Source organism: Microtus oregoni, unplaced genomic scaffold, assembly GCF_018167655.1.
Source record: "Microtus oregoni isolate MIOR12 unplaced genomic scaffold, Mior012 000000F_ref0000247, whole genome shotgun sequence".
NCBI lineage: Eukaryota > Metazoa > Chordata > Mammalia > Rodentia > Cricetidae > Microtus > Microtus oregoni.
In genome coordinates this window covers 10952808-10980148 of record NW_024543059.1, presented here as the reverse complement: position 1 = coordinate 10980148, position 27341 = coordinate 10952808, and the positions used below count along the sequence as shown (strand labels likewise).

The following is a 27341-nucleotide window of genomic DNA, read 5'->3' as shown; positions in this document are numbered from 1 at the left end:
CAATGAAGTACTGTGTCTATGTCACCAAGCAGCTTTAAATGCTTGGAATAGGTTACAAGATCCAGCAAAAAGGGTTGAATCATATACCAGAATTAGGCAGGGACAGAGAGAACCCTTTATTGACTTTTGGCAAAGATTAATTAAGGCTTTGGACATAGGGGTAACAGACCCAGAAGCTAGACGAATACTTTTTGAATCTCTAGCTTTTGAGAATGCAAACATAGAATGCAAAAAGATAATTGGGCCTTTAAAGTCTAGATCAGCACCTATGGATGAATGGATTCAGCCTACGATGAATGTTGAGATGTTTAGCTATAATGATGAATCTTGGGTAGGAGAAGCGATTTCCAAAGCAATGAGGAGACATCAAACTGCCAGGTGTTTTAATTGTGGTAAATTAGGACATTTGCAAAGGGATTGCAGGCAAAGAATTTCTAGGAATAATATCTCTTCTGGGAATGATAAAAATAGGAGACCTCCGCCTTCAGGTATATGTAGGAGATGCGGTAAAGGCCGGCATTGGTCCAACGAATGTAGGTCAACAACAGACAGACGGGGCAATCCGATATCATCGGGAAACTCCTTGGGGGCCTCTCCCAGGCCCCCAAGCCAACAGTGGCCCAGTCATTCCCAGTCACAGTGGAGAACGTGCCTCACCAAGAAAATTAAAAGCTCCAATTTCTGCTGTAAAAAGTAATACTGGTCTAAATGATGAATTACGTGTGGAGGATGAGTCAAAAAACCCAGTAGGACAGAGTAAACGTATATTTTGGCAGACTTCTATTAATGATCAAAGACCAAAGCTAAGGGTCTGTATAAATGGCACTTTTATTGAAGGCTTATTAGACACAGGTGCGGATGTAAGTATCATTACCCCAGAATCTTGGCATCCAAATTGGCCTCTTCAAGAGGTAGATGTTCAGTTCCTGGGAATTGGAACCCTATCTCGTGTAAAACAAAGCACAAGATGGGTTGAATGCATAGGGCCCAAAGGGCAAATAGGAAGACTAAGGCCATATATAGCCAATATTGCCATAAATTTATGGGGCCGTGACCGGCTACAGCAATGGAATACCCAGATTAACATTCCTGTATTTCCAGGAACTCATAATTCTGGGAAGGATATGATGAGGTATTATGGAAAAAGGTCACCAGCCATTCAGGCTGTACAAGAACATACAGCAAACACCAAAACTTTAGAGGTACCAACAGCCCTACCTTTAAAATGGCTAACTGAGAAGCCAATATGGATCAAACAGTGGCCTCTAGCTGAAGATAATACAGGCATTGGAACAGCTGGTGCAAGAGCAACTAGATGCTCACCACATTGAAGAATCAACCAGCCCTTGAATTCTCCTGTGTTTGTTGTAAAAAAGAAAAAAAATATGGATACCATCAAAATTAATAAAGTTTCGATTTGAAGAGGAGAAACCTCTTGGAAAGGAGAAATGACAACTCATCCACAATGATGATATTCATACAGGTGGTAAGAAAAACATATAGAATGGGGGCAGGGTTCTGTTCCTATCTCCACAGGAAAACACTCATCTTTGAAAAATTCAAGGGACCCTGGATGTTTGGATACTGACAGATGGAAAAATACCTGCCCAATAGGAAATATCAAGAAAACTGAAGGGGTTGTGTAAGTAATATTAAACCATATTTCTAAATTTATAAATCTGGTTTTGAAGTTGGACTCTGGCTCAGTCCCTCTCCAATTCCAAGCCTGTTAGTAAGAGAAAAACCCAGAGTTTCTGGAGTTTCTGTCTCATGTCAAGAGCCATGATATGGGACAGAAAGAAATATGAGTTTAGAAAACATCTTTGCTTTTCTTCATATCTATCATACTTTTCATTGAATATATCTATCATGCCTTTCATTGAATATATATATGTATGTCTATATATGTCTATATGTGTCTATATGATTAATGTTTAAGTTTTTCACAATGAACAATGAGTTTTTCCTGAAGTGACATTTGAAGTTTCCAGGAAGAAGATGGGGCCCCATAACAACAACTCCACCTGGTTGATATGACGTCATGATACTGATAGCGCTACTACAAGACCTGCTTTGGGTACCAGCTGCACAAGACAGTTCCAACTTGGTTAGCTGAAATGGTGCACATCTTATACAACATTTTGGCCAGACCTCCACAAAATACTCAGAGACTATTTGCAATTTTAAAAGACATTGATCTTGAAATTTAACCATCATTTTACTTTCACAGGATCCCTCAGAAAGAACGTCGCCCCCATGACAGCTGGAAGTAATCCTAGAGGACGACGTCCCCTCTCCCAGTAAAGTTTGCCCTTGGGTTTAGGGACATCATTTAGGGGTTGATTATAATTAGTATATGATTGAGGGTTGGGGGACGAATTTTATAAGCTCAGGGATCATTTTGAAAAAAAGAAAAAAAAAGAGGGATGATGGAATAATAGATTTGTAATTGTGAGTTACTGTTTTTAGACAAATATATTGGTATAGATTCTTGTATATTGACACAAAGTTAAATTATATTGACTATTGTATGCATGCATGTTTCTACCTCTGTTTAAAACATTTTTTTATGTATTGACATATATTGTATTGATATATATTGTATATATTTACCATATCGCAGTGTACATTTCTACCTCTGATTAAGATACTTATATAATATTTGTGTATTTATATATATTTACCTACTACAATGTATACTTGTACATTGTTTATATTTGGAGGTCATTGTCCTCATTTGTTTCACAGTCGTTTATTGTCTTAGTCTTTAAGTTAGATAGATATTGAGAATTATATAGACTAATAGTCATCTAAGTTTGTCATTTATAATTAGACTAATCAGGTTCCTTAGATATATAGAGATTATACTCAGTATAGATAGATAATCTTCAACTTCTTCAAAGAGCTGTAGAAAATGGCCTTTAATCTAACTCAGAGTTTTGTGGTAGTGAGACACAATTGCTCCTGGCAACACCGCTCTATTCCCGAGAGAATGTTGAGCACCAAAGACACTCCACCTGGAGCCTTTCTTTTTGGCAGAACTGGCCTTTGGGCAAAGAAATGCCCATACCTCAACGACTGACAAAGATACAGAGCGTGCATCAATCGATAAAACAGGACTGTCATATCCTGCCAAGACAGGGTAAGATAGTTTTGAAAAGTTGCTTGCCTTAGAAAATGGTATGTCAGTTATGTTAGGCCTTAGCCAAAGTTGGTTGCTTCAACGCTGCTAATGTGACTTTGGGTGATTGCCCAGGTAGCTAGTTGTCTCTGTGATTTGTTGCATGTTTTGGAAGTTGTTTTACTGAACTTCCTAATTACCCAGGTAACATTATTTCCCTTCTCAGATCTTCTATGGGGTTGAAGACTATATAAATGTAGTTACTTTCTCTCATGACTTGGCCAAGTTATTTTTTATACAAGACCAAGCTAGTTAGAATAGGATATTTGTACTTATTGTATATAATCTCATAGTAGGTTTAGAACTCTCTTATTTAAACAAAAGGGGGAGGTGTTGCTGGAGGTCCTCCCACTCCTCCAGCCTATAGCTGCTGAGATACCAGCCCATTGGGGCGTGGTCTCTCTCCCTTTAAAAAAGCGGCCAGTTCCCTCTCCTCTCTCTCTTCACTTCCTGCTCCACCGGTGGCTAGACTCCCTTCCTAGTTACATAGAGGGCTGTTGCCTGGGACAGTGTTCTGTAACTTTTTTCCTCTTTAAATAAATACCACCCTATTAATCATAATTCCAAAGTGGTGTGGAATTGTTTGTGACTTACGCCTTCACTGCAGATGTTGTCTGCTCTCACCTCCCAACGATATTTTATCCAGATTTGGACATTATAGATTTGTGCCACCAGATGAATGGCCCTGCATTAATTTTTGTAGTTACTCAGTGTCAAGAACCTTAGGGGTATGTTACATACCAACCGCAGTCCTTGGGAAAGATAGAAAGGGATAATGGACCTATTAGGAGTCTTTTACCAAACCTATCTTCTGAACTTTCTCTTCTTAGACTCAACTTCTACCCCTTACCCTTGCTGACATTCGGATAACACCATGAGCCCCTGATTCCTCAGCAATTTTGAATTAATGGGCAGCAGTCTCTTTCTTCTAGAAAGTTCACCTCCTCTGTTATCTTTGCCATTCTGTGAGTATTTATCCAAGCCACATTGTCAGGTGATTGATATATTTTGCCTATTGTTCTTCAACAGTGGGTAGGCGCACATCTGGTCATCCTTAGCACACCAGCATTGGCTAAACTTCAAGTAATTAAAAGCTCTATCCACCTATCACAACTCCAACAGGCTCCCGCCCTCTTATCTGTTAAGTACAGCTGCCAGTATGGAAACTCTGCAACTAGAATTTCACATCTTCCAACCACTCTTGTAATTGTCTCCATTTTCATCTTCCTACTGTGTCTCTCAGGTATCCTCACTTCCCAGACCACAGGACACTGACAAGCCTCAGAGTTCCTGATATCCCACACAAAAAACAGATTCCTTGGTTCTGCCTTCTGTCTCACTCTGGCTACTGCTATGAGATCTCTGTAACATATGCTTCCCAAGCATTCTGTTTCTATAACTATAGAAAGGAACTATCTAGCTTCAACCTTGTGACAACTCTCTTAAGACAAAAAAGTATGGACTGCACTGATGATGCTGCCAGGCTGGGTTCCTATATTGGAACTATAAGTTCCATTATGCTGAACCAGGATGGGGCATACAGGCTCAGCAACTCTATCCTGGACCCACATTTTTCCTTTTGTTTTGTAAACTTCTGCACTAGATACAGGTCTTCCTTAGTATGCCTAGTACAGAAATACATTCTCCAACAAGTCCTCTCAAAAGTGGTATTTCCAAAGGGATCACCATACCTGTAATTTTACTAATAGTTTATTCCTGTTACAAGGTTCTTTAAGGAATCCACGGACTTTCTTTAAAGGCCCCAAATCATTTATATTAAAATTCTGGAAATATTTATAACCTCTTGGAAAATTATTTTGAGTATTAGATGCAATACCTATGGCACACTTCAAGTCAAACCCTTCTATTGTCCACAAAAATGTTACTGTAAGCTTACATACTGGTTGACAGCTAGAGAGCCATAAATGACAATGCGTTCTCAATCTACAGTATAGTTGTTAGCCATAACTATGTTTACAAAAATGAATACAAGCTGGATAGTTGTGCCGCACATCTTTAGTCCCAGAGAGGCAGGTATATCTCTGTGAGATTAAACCTAGCCTGGTCTACAAGAGCTAGTTCCATGACAAGCTCCAAAGCTACAGAAAAACCCTGTCTTGAAAAACAAAAACAAAACAAAAATGAACAAAAAGAAAGTGAATAAAAACACCCAGTTTTGCAAATTAATCAGTATTATTTTGCCTCTCCTCTATCTCTATTATAAGCTACTAGAAGATCAATGCTCTCCTCTATCTCTAATCTAAGCTACTTTAGATCAATGAATAGACCATCTAGGTTACATGAACTTAAGAATTCCAATACTGTCCCAACATTTTAGCACAGAATTTAATGAGAAACACACACTCCCTCAAATATGACAATAAGAAAAGTATGGTCATAAGGTTTGGTACATAGAACTGATGTCATGTGTTAAAAATTTATTACACAGCTTATTTCTACATTTTACATGCAGAATTATCATCTGTGGGTAATATTTAATGAGTGGATAGCAACTTTGTCATCTTGTGGATGTTTCTGCAGTTTTTAAATAAGCTAGATGAATTTAATGAACATATTTAGCTTTATCATTTGTGACTCTGAACTTGTGAAAAGAATTTATCTGTGGTCTTAACAAAATAATGTAGCATTTTGGAGCAAAAATGCAAAGAAATAGTCCTGCACTTGAGGCCAAGATACAGAAGACCTCCACAGCCACCAGAGCCTTGCCTATGGTGCTGTGGTAGACAGTGAGGAAGGTGATCCAAACACTACAGAACACCAGCATGCTGAACATCAGGAACTTTGCTTCATTGAATGTGTCCGGTAGATTCCTAGCCAGGAAAGCTACAAGGAAACTCGCTAGGGCGAGAGACCCCAGGTATCCCAGGACAAAGTAGAAGAAAATTACTGATCCTTTGTTGCAAACAATAATGATGTGGCCGTGTTCCATATGCACATCAGTATTAACAAACGGAGGAGAAGTTCCTAACCAGATTCCACAGAGAATCATTTGAATCACGGTGCATATGGGGATGATGAAATTAGGTGCCCCTGATATGAGCAGTGACCTCATCCTTCTTTCTGGAACAGTGACCTTGAATACCAACACTACAGTAATCATCTTTGCCAAGACAGTAGAGGTGGCCACAGTGAACACAATTGCAAATGTGGTCTGCTGCATTATACAGGTGGGTGTGTCTGGATGGCCAATGTAGAGCAAGGGACAGAGAAAGCAAAAGATGAGGGAGATGAGTAGGACATAGCTGAGAGCTCTGTTATTTGCCTTGACAATGGGCGTGTCCTGGTGCTTCAAGAAGACACACAGTACAGAAGCTGTAAGGGCTGAGAAGCATAGAGCCACGCAGGTCAGAGACATTCCCAAGGGATCTTCATAGGCCAGAAAGCTCACCACATTTTGGAGGCAGTGAGTTTGATCTTTGTTGGCATACTGATCATGTGGACACTTCACACATTCTTCCATATCTAGTAGAGGAAGGGCGTTATTATCAATATTCATTTTTCTCTATGAGGGACTAGTTATGCTAAACTAATGCTTTGGAAAATCATATCTCAACTATTATTACCTCTTTCTGTGTAAGAAAATTTAAATGAAGTTTATCGTAAAATTTAATCTGAATTTAAAGTGATTATTATTTTTATGAAAGGCTTAGTTCGTATTTATCTTACAGACTCAAGAGTCTTTGATATTTTTCCCAAATAATGAAGTGTTGTTATATCATATTCATGTTTCTGAAACAACATAGTTTGGTAAGTTCAATCATGGAATTATACTGTTGTAATTTTGAATATTATGCAGAACATGAACTTAGAATGAGCAGTTTCTATGCATGTTATGGTAGATCTCTGAACTTCAAGTTTGGTCCTGACCAAGAACAAGAGACTGACAAAGTGGGCTGGAGAAAGAGCATCAGACAAAAGCCCTATGCAGAGAACTACAGGCAACTAAGAAATACTGAAAATGGGAGAGACTGTCTTCCACGGAGAAGAGCACACCAACAGATGATATTTGGATAACAAAAAGTTCAGCCATGAAAACAAGCAATAAAGGCACTGATAATGTCAAGCAAGGCAGAGATAGCATGAACAAGTTACCACCTAAATTCTCTACATGGCAAAAGTTCACCTTTGGTTTTTGTTTCAATACATTAATTTTGATAGGGCATATTATTTGCCAGTTTTGCTGATTTCTGTGAGATTCAACTACACAATATTCCCAGCAGTGTAGACGTCATGGAGAAGCATTATGCTCAAGATAATTTTCCATATCTCAAGGACAGAATTTTGAAAGATAATAATGGGTAGGGACTGAGACCTTCCTTCCAGGTGTGTCTGTGTAATTTACAGCCTAATATATTCAGTTTTCTTCAATTACATTGAGACAGTGGATCAAACTGGAAGTGATGGAGTCTTACTATTACTGAGTCACTAAACTGATGGGTGTACATTCTCTTTCTGTTTATCTATTCTCTCTGATTGTGAAAAACAGTGGTTCCTAAACTAGTGAATAAAAGTATCAAAATACGTCAACTCAATCTAATCATTTGAAAATTATAATGTATTATAAAATATATATCTTGAAGCCTTTAGAAATACGTATAGGAACAAGGGGGAGTTTAATAGAATTTGGTTTAGCATCCATGTATTCAATCAACACAAAATTCACTAAACTTATATTTTAATTCAACTTCTTATATATGCTAAAGAATCATTGGAATCAATATATTTTATTAATTTTTTTTTAAATAATTTTTTTTATTAAGAAAAGAAAAAAAACATAAACAAAAAACAAGTTTCCACCTCCTCCCAGCCTCCCATTTCCCTCCCCCTCCTCCCACCCTTCTCCCCCTCCTCCCACCCTTCTACCCCTCCCCCCACTCCTCTCCCCCTCCCTCTCCAGTCCACAGAGCAGTCCAGGTTCCCTGCCCTGTGGTAAGTCCTAGGTCCTCCCCCCTCCGTCCATATCTAGGAAGGTGAACATCCAAACTGGCTAGGCTTCCACAAAGCCAGCACATTAAGTAGGATCAAAACCCCGTGCCATTGTCCTTGGCGTCTCATCAGCCCTCATTGTTCGCCATGTTCAGAGAGTCCGGTTTTATCCCATGCTTTTTCGGTCACAGTCCAGCTGGCCTTGGTGAGCTCCCAGTAGATCAGCTCCACTGTCTCAGTGGGTGGGTGCACGCCTCGTGGTCCCGACTTCTTTGCTCATGTTCTCCCTCCTTCTGCTCCTCATTGGGACCTTGGGAGCTCAGTCCAGTGCTCCAGTGTGGGTCTCTGTCTCTGTCTCCATCCATCACCAGATGAAGGTTCTATGATGATATGCAAGATATTCGTCAGTATTGCTCTAGGATAGGGTCATTTCAGGTTCCCAATCCTCAGCTACCCAAGGAACTAACTGGGAACCTCATGTTGGGCACTTGGGAGCCCCTCTAGGGTCAAATCTCTTGCTCACCCTAAAGTGGTTTTCTTAACTAAGAATTGTGGTTCCGTGCTCCCCTATCCACCTTTCCTTTATCCCAATTCTCCTGATTCCCCAAATCCCCCCTCCTTCCCTTCTACCTTTTCTCTCCCCATCTCCCCTTACCCCCATCCCACCCCACCCCCAAGATCCTAATTTTCTCCCCGGCAATTGGGTCTACTTCCCTTAGCCAAGAGGATAACTATATGTTTTTCCTTGGGTTCACCTTCTTACTTAGCTTCTTTAGGTTCACCTATTGTAGACTCCGTGGCCCTAATTTATGGCTAGAAACCAATTATGAGCGAGTACATCCCATGTTCATCTTTTTGGGTCTGGGACACCTCACTCAGGATAGTGTTTTCTATTTCCATCCATTTGCCTGCAAAATTCGAGAAGTCATTGTTTTTTACCGCAGCGTAGTACTCTAGCGTGTATATATTCCATACTTTCTTCATCCATTCTTCCATTGAAGGGCATCTAGGTTGTTTCCAGGTTCTGTCTATTACAAATAATACTGCTATGAACATAGTTGAATAAATGCTTTTGTCATATGATAGAGCATCTCTTGGGTATATTCCCAGGAGTGGTATTGCTGGGTCCAGGGGTAAGTTGATCCCGAATTTCCTGAGAAACCGAAACACTGACTTCCACAGTGGTTGCACAAGATGGCATTCCCACCAGCAATGGATGAGGGTACCCGTTCCTCCACAGCCTCTCCAGCAAAGGTTATCCTTGGTGTTTTTGACTTTAGCCATTCTGACAGGTGTAAGATGATATCTCAAAGTTGTTTTGATTTGCATTTCCCTGATTGCTAAGGAAGTTGAGCACGACTTTAAGTGTCTTTTGGCCATTTGAACTTCCTCTGCTGAGAATTCTCTGTTCAGTTCAGTGCCCCATTTTTTAATTGGATTAATTAGCATTTTAAAGTCTAGTTTCTTGAGTTCTTTATATATTTTGGAGATCAGACCTTTGTCTGTTGTGGGGTTGGTGAAGATCTTCTCCCAATCAGTAGGTTGCCTTTGTGTCTTATTGACTATGTCCTTTGCTTTACAGAAGCTTCTCAGTTTCAGTAGGTCCCATTTATTCAATGTTGCCCTTAATGTCTGTGCTTCTGGGGTTATAAATAGGAAGCGATCTCCTGTGCCCAGCTCCTGTAGGGTACTTCCCACTTTCTCTTCTATCAGGTTCAGTGTGTTCGGGCTGATATTGAGGTCTTTAATCCATTTGGACTTGAGTTTTGTGCACGGTGATAGATAAGGGTCTATTTTCATTCTTCTACAAGATGACATCCAGTTGTGCCAGCACCATTTGTTGAAGATGCTTTCTTTCTTCCATTTTATACTCTTAGCTCCTTTATCGAAAATCAGGTGTTCATAGGTTTGTGGGATAAAATCCGGGTCTTCTATACGATTCCATTGGTCGACTTCTCTGTTTTTATGCCAGTACCACACTGTTTTCATTACTGTAGCTCTGTAATAGAGTTTGAAGTCAGGGATGGTAATGCCTCCAGAAGATCCTTTATTGTATAGGATTGTTTTGGCTATCCTGGGTTTTTTGTTTTTCCATATAAAGTTGATTATTGTCCTCTCCAGATCTGTGAAGAATTTTGATGGGATCTTGATGGGGATTGCATTGAATCTATAAATAGCCTTTGGTAGAATTGCCATTTTTACTATGTTGATCCTCCCAATCCAAGAGCAAGGGAGGTCCATCCATATTTTGGTATCCTCTTCAATTTCTTTCTTCAATGCCTTAAAGTTCTTGTCAAATAGATCTTTCACTTCCTTGGTTAGATGTACCCCAAGATATTTTATGCTGTTTTTGGCTATTGTGAATGGTGAAGCTTCTCTGATTTCCCTCTCTGCTTCCATATCCTTTGTGTATAAGAGGGCGACTGATTTTTTGGAGTTGATCTTGTATCCTGCCACATTACTAAAGCTGTTTATCAGCTGTATAAGTTCTTTGGTGGAGTTTTGGGGGTCGCTTATGTACACTATCATATCATCTGCAAATAACGAAAGTTTAACTTCTTCCTTTCCAATTCGAATCCCCTTGATTCCATTATGTTGTCTTATTGCTATTGCTAGAACTTCAAGCACTATATTGAAGAGGTATGGGGAGAGTGGACAGCCTTGTCGTGTTCCTGAGTTAAGTGGGATGGCTTTGAGTTTCTCTCCGTTTAATTTGATGTTAGCTGTCGGCTTGCTGTATATAGCTTTTATTATATTTAGGTATGACCCTTGTATCCCTAATCTCTCCAAGACTTTTAACATAAATGGATGTTGAATTTTGTCAAATGCTTTTTCAGCATCTAATGAAATGATCATATGGTTTTTTTCTTTCAGTTTATTTATATGCTGGATTACATTGATAGATTTTCGTATGTTGAACCAGCCCTGCATCTCAGGAATGAAGCCTACTTGATCATAATGGATAATTTTTCGGATGTGTTCTTGGATTCGATTTGCCAGTATTTTGTTGAGGATTTTTGCGTCGATATTCATGAGTGAGATTGGCCTGTAGTTCTCTTTCCTGGTTGAGTCTTTGAGTGGTTTTGGTATCAGAGTAATTGTGGCTTCATAAAAGGAGTTTGGTAATGACCCTTCTGTTTCTATCTTGTGGAATACATTAAGGAGTATAGGTATTAGATCTTCTTGGAAGATCTGGTAGAATTCCGCATTGAAACCATCTGGTCCTGGGCTTTTTTTGGTAGGGAGGTTTTTGATAACCTCTTCTAATTCTTCGCGACTAACAGGTCTATTTAGATTGTTCACCAGGTCCTGATTTAACTTTGGTATATGATATTTATCTAAAAAAGTATCCATTTCCTTTACATTTTCCAATTTTGTGGCATATAGGCTTTTGTAGTAAGATCTAATGATTCTCTGAATTTCCTCTGTGTCTGTGGTTATGTCCCCCTTTTCATTTCTGATCTTATTAATTTGCAAATTCTCTCTCTGCCGTTTGATTAGCTTGGATAGTGGTTTGTCAATCTTGTTGATTTTCTCCAGGAACCAGCTTTTTGTTTCATTGATTTTTTGTATTGTTTTCTGTGTTTCTATTTTGTTGATTTCAGCCCTCAGTTTGATTATTTCCAGTCTTCTACTCCTCCTAGGTGAGTCTGCTTCTGTTTTTTCTAGAGCTTTCAGGTGGGCTGTTAAGTCTCCAATGTGAGCTTTCTCTGTTTTCTTTAAGTGGGCACTTAGTGCTATGAACTTTCCTCTTAGGACTGCTTTCATAGTGTCCCATAAGTTCGAGTATGTTGTTTCTTTATTTTCATTGAATTCCAGGAAGACTTTAATTTCTTTCTTTATTTCTTCCTTAATCCAGCTATGGTTCAATAGTTGACTGTTCAGTTTCCATGATTTTGTATGCTTTCTGGGGGTAGCATTATTGTTGAATTCTAACTTTAATCCATGGTGATCTGATAAGACACAGGTGGTTACTAATATTTTTTTGTAACTGTGGATGTTTGCTTTGTTACCGACTATGTGGTCGATTTTCGAGAAGGTTCCATGAGCTGCGGAGAAGAAGGTATATTCTTTCCTATTTGGATGGAATGTTCTATAGATGTCTGTTAAGTCCATTTGATTCATTACCTCCACTAATTCTCTTATTTCTCTGTTAGGTTCCTGTCTGATTGACCTGTCCATTGGTGAGAGAGGAGTGTTGAAGTCTCCTACTATTAGTGTGTGCGGTTTGATGGCTGCCTTGAATTTTAGCAATGTTTCTTTTATGTACGTGGGTGCTTTTATATTAGGGGCATAGATGTTCAGGATTGAGACTTCATCCTGATGAACTGTTCCTGTTATGAGTATAAAATGCCCCTCTCCATCTCTTCTGATTGATTTAAGTTTAAAGTCAACTTTGTTAGAGATTAGTATGGCCACACCTGCCTGTTTCTTAGGTCCATTTGCTTGATAGGCCTTTTCCCAGCCCTTTACTCTGAGTAGGTGCCTGTCTTTGTGGTTGAGGTGTGTTTCTTGTAAACAGCAGAATGTTGGATCCTGTTTTCTTATCCAATCTCTTAGCCTGTGCCTTTTTATAGGTGAGTTGAGTCCATTGACATTAAGTGATATTAATGACCAGTGGTTGTTAACTCCGGTCATTTTTTTTAGTCGTAGAGTTTGTGTGTTTCCCTTCTTTGTTTTGTGTTGGTGAAGGGTCTCTAGATGTCTGAGTTATTGTGGTCATTGTTGGACTCCTTGGTTAGTGATTTTCCTTCAATTACTTTCTGTAAGGCTGGATTTGTGGCTGCGTATTGTTTAAATTTGTTTTTATCCTGGAAAATTTTATTTTCTCCATTTATAGTGAATGAAAGCTTGGCTGGGTATAGTAATCTGGGCTTGCACCCATGGTCTCTCAGTTTCTGCAGTACATCTATCCAGGACCTTCTGGCTTTCATGGTTTCCATGGAGAAGTCAGGTGTAAGTCTGATAGGTTTACCTTTATAAGTAATTTGGCCTTTTTCCTTTGCAGCTCTTAATATTCTTTCCTTATTCTGTATGCTTTGTGTTTTGATAATGATATGGCGAGGGGATGTTTTTTTTTTTGATCCAGCCTATTCGGTGTTCTGTATGCTTCTTGCACCTTCATAGGAAAATCTTTCCTTAGGTTGGGAAAGTTTTCTTCTATAATTTTATTAAATATATTTTCTGGACCATTGAGCTGCCTTTCTTCTCCTTCTTCTACTCCTATTATTCTTAGGTTTGGTCTTTTTATTGTGTCCCATATTTCCTGAATGTTTTGTGATGAGAGTTTGTTGGACTTGCTGTTTTCTTTGATCATTGTGTTTATTTTCTCTATGGTATCTTCAGAATCCGAGAGTCTTTCTTCTATCTCTTGTATTCTGCTGGTTATGCTTGTTTCTGTAGTCTCTATTCGTTTACCTAGATTTTCCATGTCCAGACGGCCCTCTGATTGTGTTTTCTTCTTTGCCTCCATTTCAGTTTTCAGGTCTTGAACTGTTTCCATTATCTGTTTGATTGTTTTTCCTTGGTTTTCTAGGGTATCATTCACTGATTTATTCAATTCTTCAAACTTTCTGTTATATTTCTCATCCATTTCTATAAGGGCGTTTTTTACATGCTGTTTAAGGGTGTCAATCACTTTCATGAAGTCAATCTTTTCTCCTTCCTCTTGATTAAGGGGTTCTTGTCCTCCCGTTGTGAGGTCGCTTGTTTCTGGTAGCTTCATGTTGCTTTTCAGCTTGTTGGGCGAATTCTTGCCTTGACGTCGGCCCATCTCTTCTTCCAAATGCTACCTATGGATCTTCTTTTACCGGATTAGGTCTCCTTGCCTACCAAACGCTGTCTCTCCCCAATGTTGGCTCTCCCAATGATGGGTCTCCTGGCGCCGAAAGATCAGGCCTCCGTGCTGGTTGGGCAGCTCGCAGACAAAGCGCCTACCCCGCTTGGTGCAGGCAGGCCACAGAAACAAAGGAACTGCTGCCCGCCCGGGAGCCCCGGGTACTCGGACCCAGCGCCCAGATAGGCTGGGCTGGGCGATGCCACGCGCCTAAAGAGGGCAGTGGGGGCGAAGTGGGGAGGGCTCTGGACGGAAGCTGGGTGGGCCAGGAAGAAAGAGGCAGCACCCGGGCAGTAGAGGCCCTGCAGAGAGCCCAAGCAGGACAGGGGGCCAAGAAACCCCCGAGCTCCCCGTCCCAGGCTGGCGCCGTGGGCCAGAAACTCACCCCAATGCTGGGTCTCCTGGCGCCGAAAGATCAGGCCTCCGTGCTGGTTGGGCAGCTCGCAGACAAAGCGCCTACCCCGCTTGGTGCAGGCAGGCCACAGAAACAAAGGAACTGCTGCCCGCCCGGGAGCCCCGGGTACTCGGACCCAGCGCCCAGATAGGCTGCGCTGGGCGATGCCACGCGCCAAAAGAGGGCAGTGGGGGCGAAGTGGGGAGGGCTCTGGACGGAAGCTGGGTGGGCCAGGAAGAAAGAGGCAGCAGAGAGCCCAAGCAGGACAGGGGGCCAAGAAACCCCCGAGCTCCCCGTCCCAGGCTGGCGCCGTGGGCCAGAAACTCACCCCAATCTATTAATTTATTTTTTATGCTTTCTTCTATGCATGTGGTTTATATTCTTGAATATTTCACTGGTTTCTGTTACCAAGTATGTTTAACATTTTGTGTAATTTAAATTATATACTTTATCTTCACAATCCTTGTGTCCAAATCATATGAAACCATTTCCATTCTGGTATAACTCTTAAATTAATATTGTACATGAATACATGTTATGGTCATTCCAATAAGAAAAGTTTAATTCAGAGATCCATATTTTGGTTTCCAAACTCATATGTGTACTAGGACATAATGAAAATGAATCTTACCAATAACTGTATTGATCTACCATAGCCCATGATAAAAGCACATGTTTCTAAAGCATGATACAACAGTACCAAACATTCATTTCCTGTCAGAGACATTGATTATCTTTGGAAAATATGGATGCTGTGGTAGTTTGAATACAACTGGACCCAAAATCTCATAGAAAGTGGCACTTGTGAGAAGGATGGGTTTTTGGAGTAGTTGTGGACTTGGTGGTGGAGCTGTGTCACTGAGGAGTGGGCTTTGAGTTCTCCTTTGACCTAGCTCAGTGTGATACCGAACTCACTTCCTGTTACCTTCAGATCAAAATGAAGAAGTCTCAGCTTCTTCTTGAATATTATGTCCTATCGAGCACCATGTCTGCCTGCATGCTTTTTTGTCCTAACATGATGATAATGGACTAAACTTCTGAACTGTAAGCCATCCCAATTATGCTTTTTCTTTTATAAGATTTTCCGTGGCTGTGGTCTTTTCACTGCGATAGAAACCCTACGTAAGGCAGATGTGTAGCAACTATATCATTAATAAAAGTGGAAAGTAAGTATATTTTAATGCAATATGCTGAATTCTAAGATGAAGGTGAGATGCTATAGTAATGCTTATTACTCAAAAGTAATGATTAAGGAAAAATACGTCCCTGCTTCTAGAATGATGAGAGAAAAATAAAGTTCATGAGCAGTATAGTTTAATATAGGTAGTATAGTTTTCCAAATTGCAGTGTTATTATTTCTTCTGACTTTGTAATGAGGGTTTCCTCTTCCTTATCCCTGAAGGTCTCTTTGAGAATTGTATAAATAATGCAGAATGTAAACAATCTGTTGATTATTTTGGTAAAGTGTATTCTTACTTGTCATGTTTGAAATTTCATTTTCAGGACACGGGTTGAAATCAAAACAGCAGATAGCCCTCCCCTCTTGAGGGAATTTTCTTAGTCCTGGAAGGCAAGGCATACTGCATATCAAGGGCGGAGTCTATGGTAAATCACATACATTTTACAAATTGAGTTTAACACATATGGGAAAAGCAGCAGTGATTGATGGTGTGGAATAATGGAAAAAAAAACCCTTTTACAAACATGTATACTATTATGAAACATAATTTTTTATCTCTTTTCTGTGTCTCTTTTTTCCCAGAAGCAGTTCCACAGGATTCTCCTAGCGCTGCACTAGAACAGCTGTTGCAGACTTTCTCCCCCTTCCCACACCTGCCTTGGATCTCAGAGACCATTGCTTTCTTTCTTTCTTTTTTTTTTAATTGAGAAAAGGAGAAAAAAAAACAAGTTTCCAACTCTTCCCAGCCTCCCATTTCCCTCCCCCTCCTCCCCCCCTACGCCCCCTCCTGCCACCCTTCTCCCCCTCCCCCCACTCCTTTCCCACTCCCTCTCCAGTCCAAAGAGCAGTCAGGGTTTTCTGCCCTGTGGTAAGACCTAGGACCTCCCACCTCCGTCCATATCTAGGAAGGTGAACATCCAAACTGGCTGGGCTCCCACAAAGCCATCACATTAAGTAGGATCAAACCCCCGTGCCATTGTCCTTTGCGTCTCATCAGCCCTCATAGTTCGCCATGTTCAGAGAGTCCAGTTTTATCCCATGCTTTTTCAGTCACAGTCCAGCTGGTCTTGGTGAGCTCTCAATAGATCGGCTCCACTGTCTCAGTGGGTGGGTGCATCCCTCGTGGTCCCGACTTCTTTGCTCATGTTCTCCCTCCTTCTGCTCCTCATTGGGACTTTGGGAGCTCAGTCCAGTGCTCCAGTGTGGGTCTCTGTCTCTATCTCCATCCATCACCAGATGAGGGTTCTATGATGATATGCAAGATATTCGTCAGTATTGCTCAAGGATAGGGACATTTCAGGTTCCCTATTCTCAACTGCCCAAGGAACTAACTGGGGACCTCAGCTTGGGCACCTGGGAGCCCCTCTAGGGTCAGGTCTCTTGCCAACCCTAAAGTGGTTAAAACACTATCCTGAGTGAGGTATCCCAGACCCAAAAAGATGAACATGGGATTTATTCACTCATAATTGGTTTCTAGCCATAAATAAGGGTCACGGAGTCTACAATAGGTGAATCCAAAGAAGCTAAGTAAGAAGGGGAACCCAAGGAAAAACATATAGTTATCCTCTTGGCTAAGGGAAGTAGACAAAATTGCCGGGGAGAAAATTGGGATCTTGGGGTGGGGTGGGTTGGGGGTAAGGGGAGATGGGGAGAGAAAAGTTAGAAGGGAAGGAGGTCGGGCCTTGGGAAAGCAGGAGGATTGGGATAAAGGAAGGTTGGACAGGGGAGCACGGAACCACAATTCTTAGTTAAGAGACCATTGCTTTCTAACCTCCATTTGCTAATTCATTCCTGTATCCCAGTCCTGAACTATACAGGTATGCCTTGATAAAACAGATTGCATTAAAACGTCCACCAGGGAATACGTACAGATATTAAATATTTTCAACTACATACAATATTATGTAAGGGGCTACATACATCATTAACTTAAAAATATCTCTCATGTATACAAATGTTGAGCAGAAAATACTCGGGAACAACACTTTTCACAATATCTTAATAATAGTATAATATATCTTGAGTAAAATCTAAGCAAGCAAGGGAAATACTTCTGTGATAAAAACTTCAATCTTTGGAGAAAGCAACTGAAGACAAAGTCAGAAGTTGGAAAGTGCTCCCATGCTCATGAATTGGTAAGGTAAACATAGTAAAAGTGGACATCCTACAAGAACAATCTAAATTTTCAATGCATTGCCAATAGAAATTCCAAAACAATTCTTTACAAACCTTGAAAGGAAAGTCTCAACCTCACATGAATAAATAATAACCTCAAGAGACCTAACCCAATCTTGAATTACAAAAAAGCCAAGAAAGCATCGCCATCCATGATTTCAAGTTATGCTACAGAGTTGTAATAATTAAAACCATATGTTATTGGCATAAAAACAGAATGCTGATTGGTGAAATTTAACTGAGGATCAGACATAAGTTCAGACCTATGTTTTGATAGAGAAGCCATAAAAACACAGGAAATGAGACAAAAATCTTAAACAAATGGTGTTCGTCCACCTTGATGTTTTCATGCAGGTAAATGCACAAAGAACCATGCTTGTCCCAGAACAAATTTCAAGTCTAGGTGGATCAAAGTCCTCAACATCAAGCCGAATACAATGAACCTGAAAGAAGATAAAATGAGGAGCATCCTAGGATGCATTGGCAAATGAGATGACTTCTAAATAGAACACTGAAAATGCAGGATTAAGATTAACAATTAATAAATGGGACTTTTTAAACCAAAAGTATTATATAAGGAAAAATACATATTCAGTTAGACAGAAGAAAGTCTATAGACTTTAAAAAGGGTTTTTTTTAATCAACTTGAGATAGAAAGAGGACTAATATTGAAATTATAAAAGAAACTCAATCAATAAAATAACAGAAATTTGATTTAAAATTGTGAAATAGATTTAAACAAAGAATTCTCAATACAGAATCTCAAAAGGCTGTGAAACACTTAAAGAAAAGTTCAATATCCTTATCTATCAGGAAAAGCCAATCAGAACTCCTTTGAGATTCATCCTATACCTTTCAGATTAGCTAAATTTAATAGCACAAATAATATCTCATGCTCGTGAGGACGTGGAACAGAGGAACACCCCTCCACTACTGGTGAGAGTGCTAATTATACATACAGCATGGAAAACAAAATGTGAGTTTCCCAGAAAGATGAGACCAAGTCCATCTCTAGACCAGCCATACAGTTTTGGGGTATATACACAAAGGACAAACCAGCCTACAAAACATTTGACCTAAAATCTATCCTGCCAACAAATATGGCAGGGTCATAGTGGCACAGAATTCATAACAGTAGAAACCAATGTTTGGTTTGACCTTTATCCACTCTATGGGAAGGAATTCATACCTAACACAGCTTGGGTAACTATGAGCCAGAGACTGGAAAGAACAGAGAATAAATACTCATTGGTATAAAAACAAAATCAGTAACATGATTCTTAATGATGTTTTGTTATATTTTCAGATCAGTCCCTCAACCAGTCATCAGCAATGATACTTCCACCAACAGGAGTTCAGGGCTGATGCAGAAACTACAGCCATGTAGTATGTGGAGGGTCTAAGTTGGAAGTCTCCCCCAGATTTCTCCCCTTTGAGTTCAAGGAATCCTGTAGACATGGAAATAGAAAACTTCTCAGAGCCAGAGGAGATAGAGGATAACAGGAGCAGACTTTCTGAATCACGAAGGAAGACACATGTGAGCTCAAAAGGACGGAAGCAAGAAATACAGGGCCTGCATGGGTCTGTAAAAGAGCATCTGTATATATATTAAAATATTATGTTCGAGTTTTGGTGAACACCTCACTGTGAGAATAGGTGGTCTCTATTCTTGTTCTAACTCATGGGACTCTTTTCTTCCTGTTGGGTTGACATGACCAACTTCAATATAATAGTTTCTCCTTGATTTTATTTTATTGATCTAGTTTTACTGTGTCTGTTTTTTATAACTAAGAATCCTGTATTTCCTACTGAGAGACACAAAGGGAGTAGACCTGGAGAGGAGGAAGGAAATGGACAAATTGAGAGTGTGATCTATAATCAGTTTATTGTATGAGAAAAGATCCAATCTTCAATAAAAATTAGAATAAAATTTTACTACTTCATAAAATAAATATGAAGGTTTGGTCATTTATATTTTGTTAACACATGATAAAATGCTTTATTCCATGAGGAAGCATGAGCAGACCTTGCGATTTTAGGTAATTTGGCACACGTAAATCCTTAGAATTAGGAACAACTCACCTGTCTAAAACCTGTAGCCCATTCTATCACTTCATCAGACATATATTACTGTTGATAATTTGGAAAATGACTGGAAAACTTTCCTAATTTCATCTTAAGTCCAAAATTTGGTGGAAAATCCATGATGTAGAAAATGTCATATTCGGTATCCAGTTTTACTTTCTGGTTCATGGTCACCAGGTCTCCAGCAGGATTTTCAAATCATATGTTCTTCAGAAGAGAGAACATCTAAAACACATTTGTCATTTTAGTCTCAACTATGCTAACATATTAGGAAGGAAAATAAAATATTTTAATGACCCTAATTTTCCTTAGCCTCTCCTAAAATATAACTTTATTAAAAGTACTTGGTAATAAAAAAGAAGATATTCCATGTATATGGAAAGATTCCCTATGCTTTAAAAATACATATTTCTTCCTTCAGTTGATACCTTAAAACATGCACATCTGAATTGTATGCCTGAAATGTAGTTGCGCATTCTCAACTTCTTTCTACTAACAGTGTTATTTAATCATGACCTAGGGAATTGAAATCCTTAGTTTGTAAAAAATGGCAAAGCCATTTTATATTTATATTATCTTATTTCATTACATTGATAAGAAACTTTTGATCACATCAAAGGGGAGGCATTCTAGTATTGCCATTTAATATTTTCGTGAGAAAATATTTCTGTTCAAATGTAAAAAACTCCATGGTTAAAATCGCTGAAAAAAAATTCTTGACTAAGATTGTAAAATGCTGACTTGGGTGCCAGTGTTAACTGTATGATATTTTGTGACACTAACATGATTTGCCTTATATGCCATGCTAGGTTAAAGAGAAATATGAACTTGGAAAAAGATTCCTTATTTGCATAGATTTGGACCTTGTGGTTCCTTTTAAGAACACCATCTCTGTGACATTCATGCCTTTCTGTATAAGACACATTACCTTCCAGGAGTCAAGTTCCAGCTTCTTACCAGCATTCTTTGGCCATGTGTCTACTTGCAGAAGCATCTCATGGAGTGTGTGAGCCACAGCATACACTGCATTGTATAAGTTATAAGCTGTATCACTCATGGACATTCCAAACGGTGTCCTAAATAACCATTTCAATAGGGTTCTTGTTGGACAATTCTTCAGTTTGTTACAATTAGACGATGGTAAAGCACATTTAAAATAAGTCCACCATAGTTTTACAAGAGAAATTTCATCACTATAGTTTAAAGGATGCACTGTCTGCAAGAATTGTTTAAAACCAGACATCTCAGAATGCTGATGAGAGAAAATGAGAATCCCATCAGGGGAGTTAAGCATGAAATCTCCTTCTATGAACATATCAAATTTTGACACACTGATCCAGATTCTCTGAATCTTTAGAGGTTTCCACATCCAAAAGTTTAATGGCATATAAGTATCTCTGTCTCCATAAACAATCACTACTTTTGCTGACGATGTCATGACCTTGTTATAATTCTACATAAACATTTTAAAGTATAACTCTTGACTCGGTGGGATAATCGCCACAAATGCTATACAGACAATGTTTCTTTGCATCACTCCTCGCCATTCAGAAAGAAACTGAGTTCCAAGATCTTCATCTGAAATGACCATTCCCACCCAGTTCCATCCGAAGTGAACCACTAGGGACACCATGGCCAGTGCTAGAGATGTGTCCTTGGGTGATATCTGGTAGAGATGAGGAAATTGTTCACGGACACTCAGGTGAGGATGAAAATACCCATAGTAAAGCTGAAAGACATAGACCATAAGCAACAGTGTAAAGAAGATGGAAGCATGACACTCAGTCTAAGATCTATGTGTGCTAAGCAAATGCTGGGAGAGCTAGAAATTGTGAATTTTTCATATAATTATTAAAATCATATCAATTTTTTGGTGATTGTCTAAACTATTATAGATTTAGAGTTTTGAAAAATGTATCACAATTTTTGCTTCCTCCCATGTCCATTTCTTATAAAGTGTTTCCCATAGTGTTTGAGTATTTATGCTTTATGAAGCAGAAAATGCATTAACCCAATCTCTGTCTTCCCATCACCATTTGTGCCCAGAATATCAGCCTGAAGGGAAAATATTTCATTAAAACTAATCCACCCAGGCTTACCTCTGGAGTTCTAGAAAAGTAGAGGCGGAACCCAAATTTGGCAGATTCTCGCCACCGTGGTCCTGTAAGTGTAATTAAATATCTTCTCTCTTCTGAGCAGTAGTAGTTAGGAAAGTATTCACTTCTTTTTGAAGATGAAATAGATTTTATATGATCAACAAACACATTACATTTAATGGTAGCTAGCAGAGAAATGTTGGGTAAAATCTGAGGATTCCTATTGATTTCTTCCATGGCAAAATAAAGAGAGAAAATCAAGTTGATGTTGTTAGGTGTCAACCTGAAATCAGAGCACAGTAATCACGAGAGATTAGGTTCCAAACATGATAATCTTAATTACACTCAGTGTGGGTTCAACACTGAATTATCTTTTCTTGACCCATTGCTAAGGTGATATATACAAGTCCTTGTATTGTGGTCTATTATGATGTGAGACATGGAGAGGAATATATAGATCGTATGTTTTTTTATGTTTGTTTCTTTGGCTTGGTGCGTTCTTTTTTTCTATCAAAGGGATTCTGTCATTTTGAAGTTTTCTTTTTTTTTGTGATTATAATTTTTTTTATTAAGAAAAGAAGAAAAAAAACATAAACAAAAAACAAGTTTCCACCTCCTCCCAGCCTCCCATTTCCCTCCCCCTCCTCCCACCCTTCTCCCCCTCCTCCCACCCTTCTCCCCCTCCCCCCACTCCTCTCCCCCTCCCTCTCCAGTCCATAGAGCAGTCCGGGTTCCCTGCCCTGTGGTAAGTCCTAGGTCCTCCCCACTCCGTCCATATCTAGGAAGGTGAACATCCAAACTGGCTAGGCTTCCACAAAGCCAGCACATTAAGTAGGATAAAAACCCCGTGCCACTGTCCTTGGCGTCTCATCAGCCCTCATTGTTCGCCATGTTCAGAGAGTCCGGATTTATCCCATGCTTTTTCGGTCACAGTCCAGCTGGCCTTGGTGTGCTCCCAGTAGAAGTCAGTGTTTCGGTTTCTCAGGAAATTCGGGATCAACTTACCCCTGGACCCAGCATTACCATTCCTGGGAATATACCCAAGGGATGCTTTATCAAATGACAAAAGCATTTGTTCAACTATGTTCATAGCAGTATTATTTGTAATAGACAGAACCTGGAAACAACCTAGATGCCCTTCAATGGAAGAATGGATGAAGAAAGCATGGAATATATACACGCTAGAGTACTACGCTGCGGTAAAAAACAATGACTTCTCGAATTTTGCATGCAAATGGATGGAAATAGAAAACACTATCCTGAGTGAGGTGTCCCAGACCCAAAAAGATGAACATGGGATGTACTCACTCATAATTGGTTTCTAGCCATAAATAAGGGCCACGGAGTCTACAATAGGTGAACCTAAAGAAGCTAAGTAAGAAGTTGAACCCAAGGAAAAACATATAGTTATCCTCTTGGCTAAGGGAAGTAGACCAAATTGCCGGGGAGAAAATTAGGATCTTGGGGGTGGGGTGAGATGGGGGTAAGGGGAGATGGGGAGAGAAAAGGTAGAAGGGAAGGAGGGGGGACTTGGGGAATCAGGAGAATTGGGATAAAGGAAAGGTGGATAGGGGAGCACGGAACCACAATTCTTAGTTAAGGGAACCACTTTAGGGTGAGCAAGAGACTTGACCCTTGAGGGGCTCCCAAGTGCCCAACATGAGGTTCCCAGTTAGTTCCTTGGGCAGCTGAGGATTGGGAACCTGAAATGACCCTATCCTAGAGCAATACTGACGAATATCTTGCATATCGTCATAGAACCTTCATCTGGTGATGGATAGAGATAGAGACAGAGACCCACACATGAGCACTGGACTGAACTCCCAAGGTCCCAATGAGGAGCAGAAGGAGGGAGAACATGAGCAAAGAAGTCGGGACCACGAGGCGTGCACTCACCCACTGAGACAGTGGAGCTGATTTTGAAGTTTTCAATGGATTCATCCCTTTATTTTTTTGCTGAACACCATGAGAGAGTCTTTATGCAGTCCATGGAATTGAATTAATTCCATGAACTGATGAACATTGATCAACATTGAATCTGCTCATACATGTGTACTGTAATTCTAATACATAACATATTTGAAATATATCTGTATCATCTACTATCAAGGTAGTTATACTCTTTTACACAGAGGCAGTACTGACCAATGGCATGATGTTGTTATGGGCATAGGGAACATGTGGACAAATCGTTCTGTGTCAAAAGCTCTGAAGTTTCTAGCATATTCATAGGTAACGCAAAGAGCATGATCATAATTACTCTTCCTCGGTGCTTCCACACAGTTTTCCTTTTATTCTCTATTTGAGACTTTGCAGTATTGAATGATATCAGATCGGTTATAACTACAGCTTTTTCTGAGAGGAATAAACTATAAACTCACGTGGACCCTTAGATGGTACCGATGTATTTCATCCTATGTTCATAGATGGTTATCAGAGACTCGTCGTTGGATTCTAGTCCTTTCAGATTTGTTGTGATATGGTACAACTCTAACATATTCACTTTAGATTTTCCCTTTCATTTACATATTTAACTGGTCTAATTGCATTCATATAATTTTTGTATAGTTTCATAATCTTATTTAACAATAATGTAACATTTCAGCATTTGGTGGATTACTGTTTTTGTTTTTGCCTCATTCTTCTATTTTCTACACTGCTTTCTGACTATAGTAAATGTTCAAATAACAAGATATCACATGTGGCTGGTACTTAATTCTGAATAATATATGCTCCCTCTACTTTTCTGTTTCTCATGCTTAAAGAACTTTTTTGTGCTGTGTATTATTCTTGTATCTTTTACCGTTTCCTTTTTTTCAGAAAGACCTGAAATTATTCCACATTTTCTAGGTCCTTGCCATTCTATATTGGAGACTGATATGTGCTTTTAAAATTGAGTTCTTTATTAACCCACTATTATTACCATTCTGTTAAAGATTCATGTTTCAAATAATATAGGACATTGTTTATAAATTAGCTCTTTTACATCTTCAAAGAATTTTTAGCTTCATATGGAAACGGAAAAAAACCCAGGGCATCTTAAACAATCCTAGACATTGAAATAACTATTGGGGATACCACTATTCCTAATCTTACATTGTACTACATAGCTATTCTAAAAAAAAAAAAACCAGAAACATATTTTCACAAAAAAATGTTGATTAATAGAATGGAATTGAGGACCACTACAGAAGTCCATACACCTATGGACAAGTACTTTTTGATAAAGAAACTAGGAATACACACTGGAAAAATAAAAAGCATCTTCAATAAATGGTGTTGGCCAAAGGGGTAGCTGCATGGAATAGAACACGAAAATATCTATAACTCGCACCCCTCACAATACTCATCTCTAAACGGATAGAGGACCTCAGATTAAGACCAGATACACTAACTCTGATGAAATAGAAAGCAGTGAAATAGTCTTGAATTCATTTGTAAGGCAAAAGGATTTTTTTGACAGAAGACCTGCAGCCCCAAAACAATAACAATAAATTAGTAGGCTCTCATGAAACTTAAAAGATTTTATATGGCAAAGACAACGCATTTCAGACAGAGTCGCAGGCAACAGAATAAAAATTATATTTTTTACCAAGCAAACATCCAATGGAGTATGAATATCAACTGTGAAAGTAAGTAAATAATCTTGATAAGAAACATAGAAACATAAAATATTATAAAATATTTATTCAGCATAAAATACTGCTGAATAAACATTGTTGATATGAAGTAAGCTCTGCTGTATAGGCAGAATATAAGAAGAAGAGAACACACTGGTTTGGAAACATTGTTTGCAACTCAGAGATACTATCTCCCTCTATAATGAACATATATGTATATTACGAAAATCAAAGAAATGGCAAGGACCACATAACAATTTTCTATAACTGAGGAATGCAAGCATCCAAGAGTCAGTCTCTATATTAAAACATTACTTTTTATTGGTAAAAAGGGAAAAACAGGAATCTATATTGAATATATTTGCCTTACCATTTTCTTTATTACTCTTACATAAGGAAAAATTAAATTTCTTGGACTTCTCTGATCTTAAGCTATGTAAATATGTAATAATAGAGCCTGCAATTTCAAGTGTCAAAGTGTCTGGATGGCTAAGTAAAGAACATTCTGGCAATGACGCGTGGCAAGGCAAATACTCTTCCATTGGTGTTTGCAGGTGAAACTTGTACAGCTACTCTGAAAATAATTATGGCAGTATTTCAGAAAGTTGGGAATCTACCTCAATACCCATTTGTACAACTCATGGTTCTCCCTTGGGAACGTGAAATAGAATAGTTTGACTTGAATGGGGTCAGGTTGGTGATTGGAGTGGGAAGGATAAGGTCAGGGTATAGAGATGGAAGGAGAGAGTTCAGGGATTAACAGCTGGAACACTTTTTGGTGGCTTTGGGAAAGGTAGAGTGGAAACTTCTTGATATCTTTGAGGGTTACTCTATTGTGGAATCCCTATAAGGTAGAATATGGATTGCACAAAGGCCCTGTTTGTATCCAGAAAAGGTTACCAGTTGTGGAATTGTGTTGTATTTGCTTGAAATTTTGCTTGAAGGGTTCCTATGGAGATCAACAAACAACCCAGTTCGTTGCTAAGACAGAAGTTTGCTCTCTGAAAACAGACTGTCTCCCTATTGCCCAAAACAACAGACCCAAAGCTCATTGAACATGGAGAGCTTAACTGGGACCTTCAATGATTCTTTTCTTCTATATTCTAGTCTCTTTGGTGAATGATGGTACCGTGGAGGCTACTGCAAGATAATACCAGACCCTAACCCAATGATAAATCGTCCCACATCTCATCATTCCTGCCTGAACATGCACTCAGACAATGGCATCACAGAATTTGTGGGAGTAGACAACCAATGTATAGTTTAAAAGGACTTCCAGGCCACGAGAGGGAGTCCATGTCCTACACTGTCTGAATTTCCAGGACTTGGAGACTGGATAACCCAGAGACCAAGGTGAAAACAAACATTACTGGAAAAGTATTTCCTCATGATATTATGCTGTATTTATAGATGGGTGTCTTGTCCAGTAGAATTCAGAGAGGTTTCTTCAATCACAAGATAGGAGCAGGTGCATATCTCTACAAACAAATACTATGCCTCTCAGTACCCATAGAATACAATATCTCCCATACTTAACTACAATTAATGAATCAAAGATGTACTTACTTCTCATTTAGATTCTCAGTGAAATCGCTATTTTTCACATGCCCATCCTCTGTAAAAATAGAAAAGAAACAATGCTCCTCTATATCTTGCTCTTTGTTGTTCGTTTTTATTCTCATGAAGCACTTGGGATCAGTTAAACTGCAGAAAACGAGGGAGAGATTCAGGACCAAAAGGACAAAGATCAAAGAGAGCATCTTTATCGAGTCTCTAGGTTAGGAGCGTGAGGGAAGTGCAGCATGAAGAGTCAGACAGAAACCCATG

At 39.3% G+C, this 27341-nt stretch overlaps 1 protein-coding gene across 1 annotated transcript; it reads right to left on the bottom strand.

Moving 5' to 3' along the window:
• Positions 1–5744: 5744 nt before the first annotated feature.
• Positions 5745–27274, bottom strand: LOC121449392 (vomeronasal type-2 receptor 116-like). The gene is given in 6 exon segments (XM_041653782.1): positions 5745–6664; positions 15835–15958; positions 19796–20023; positions 20727–21527; positions 21898–22177; positions 27081–27274. Coding segments are annotated over 6 exon segments (2547 nt in total).
• Between the last annotated feature and the right edge of the window lie 67 nt (positions 27275–27341).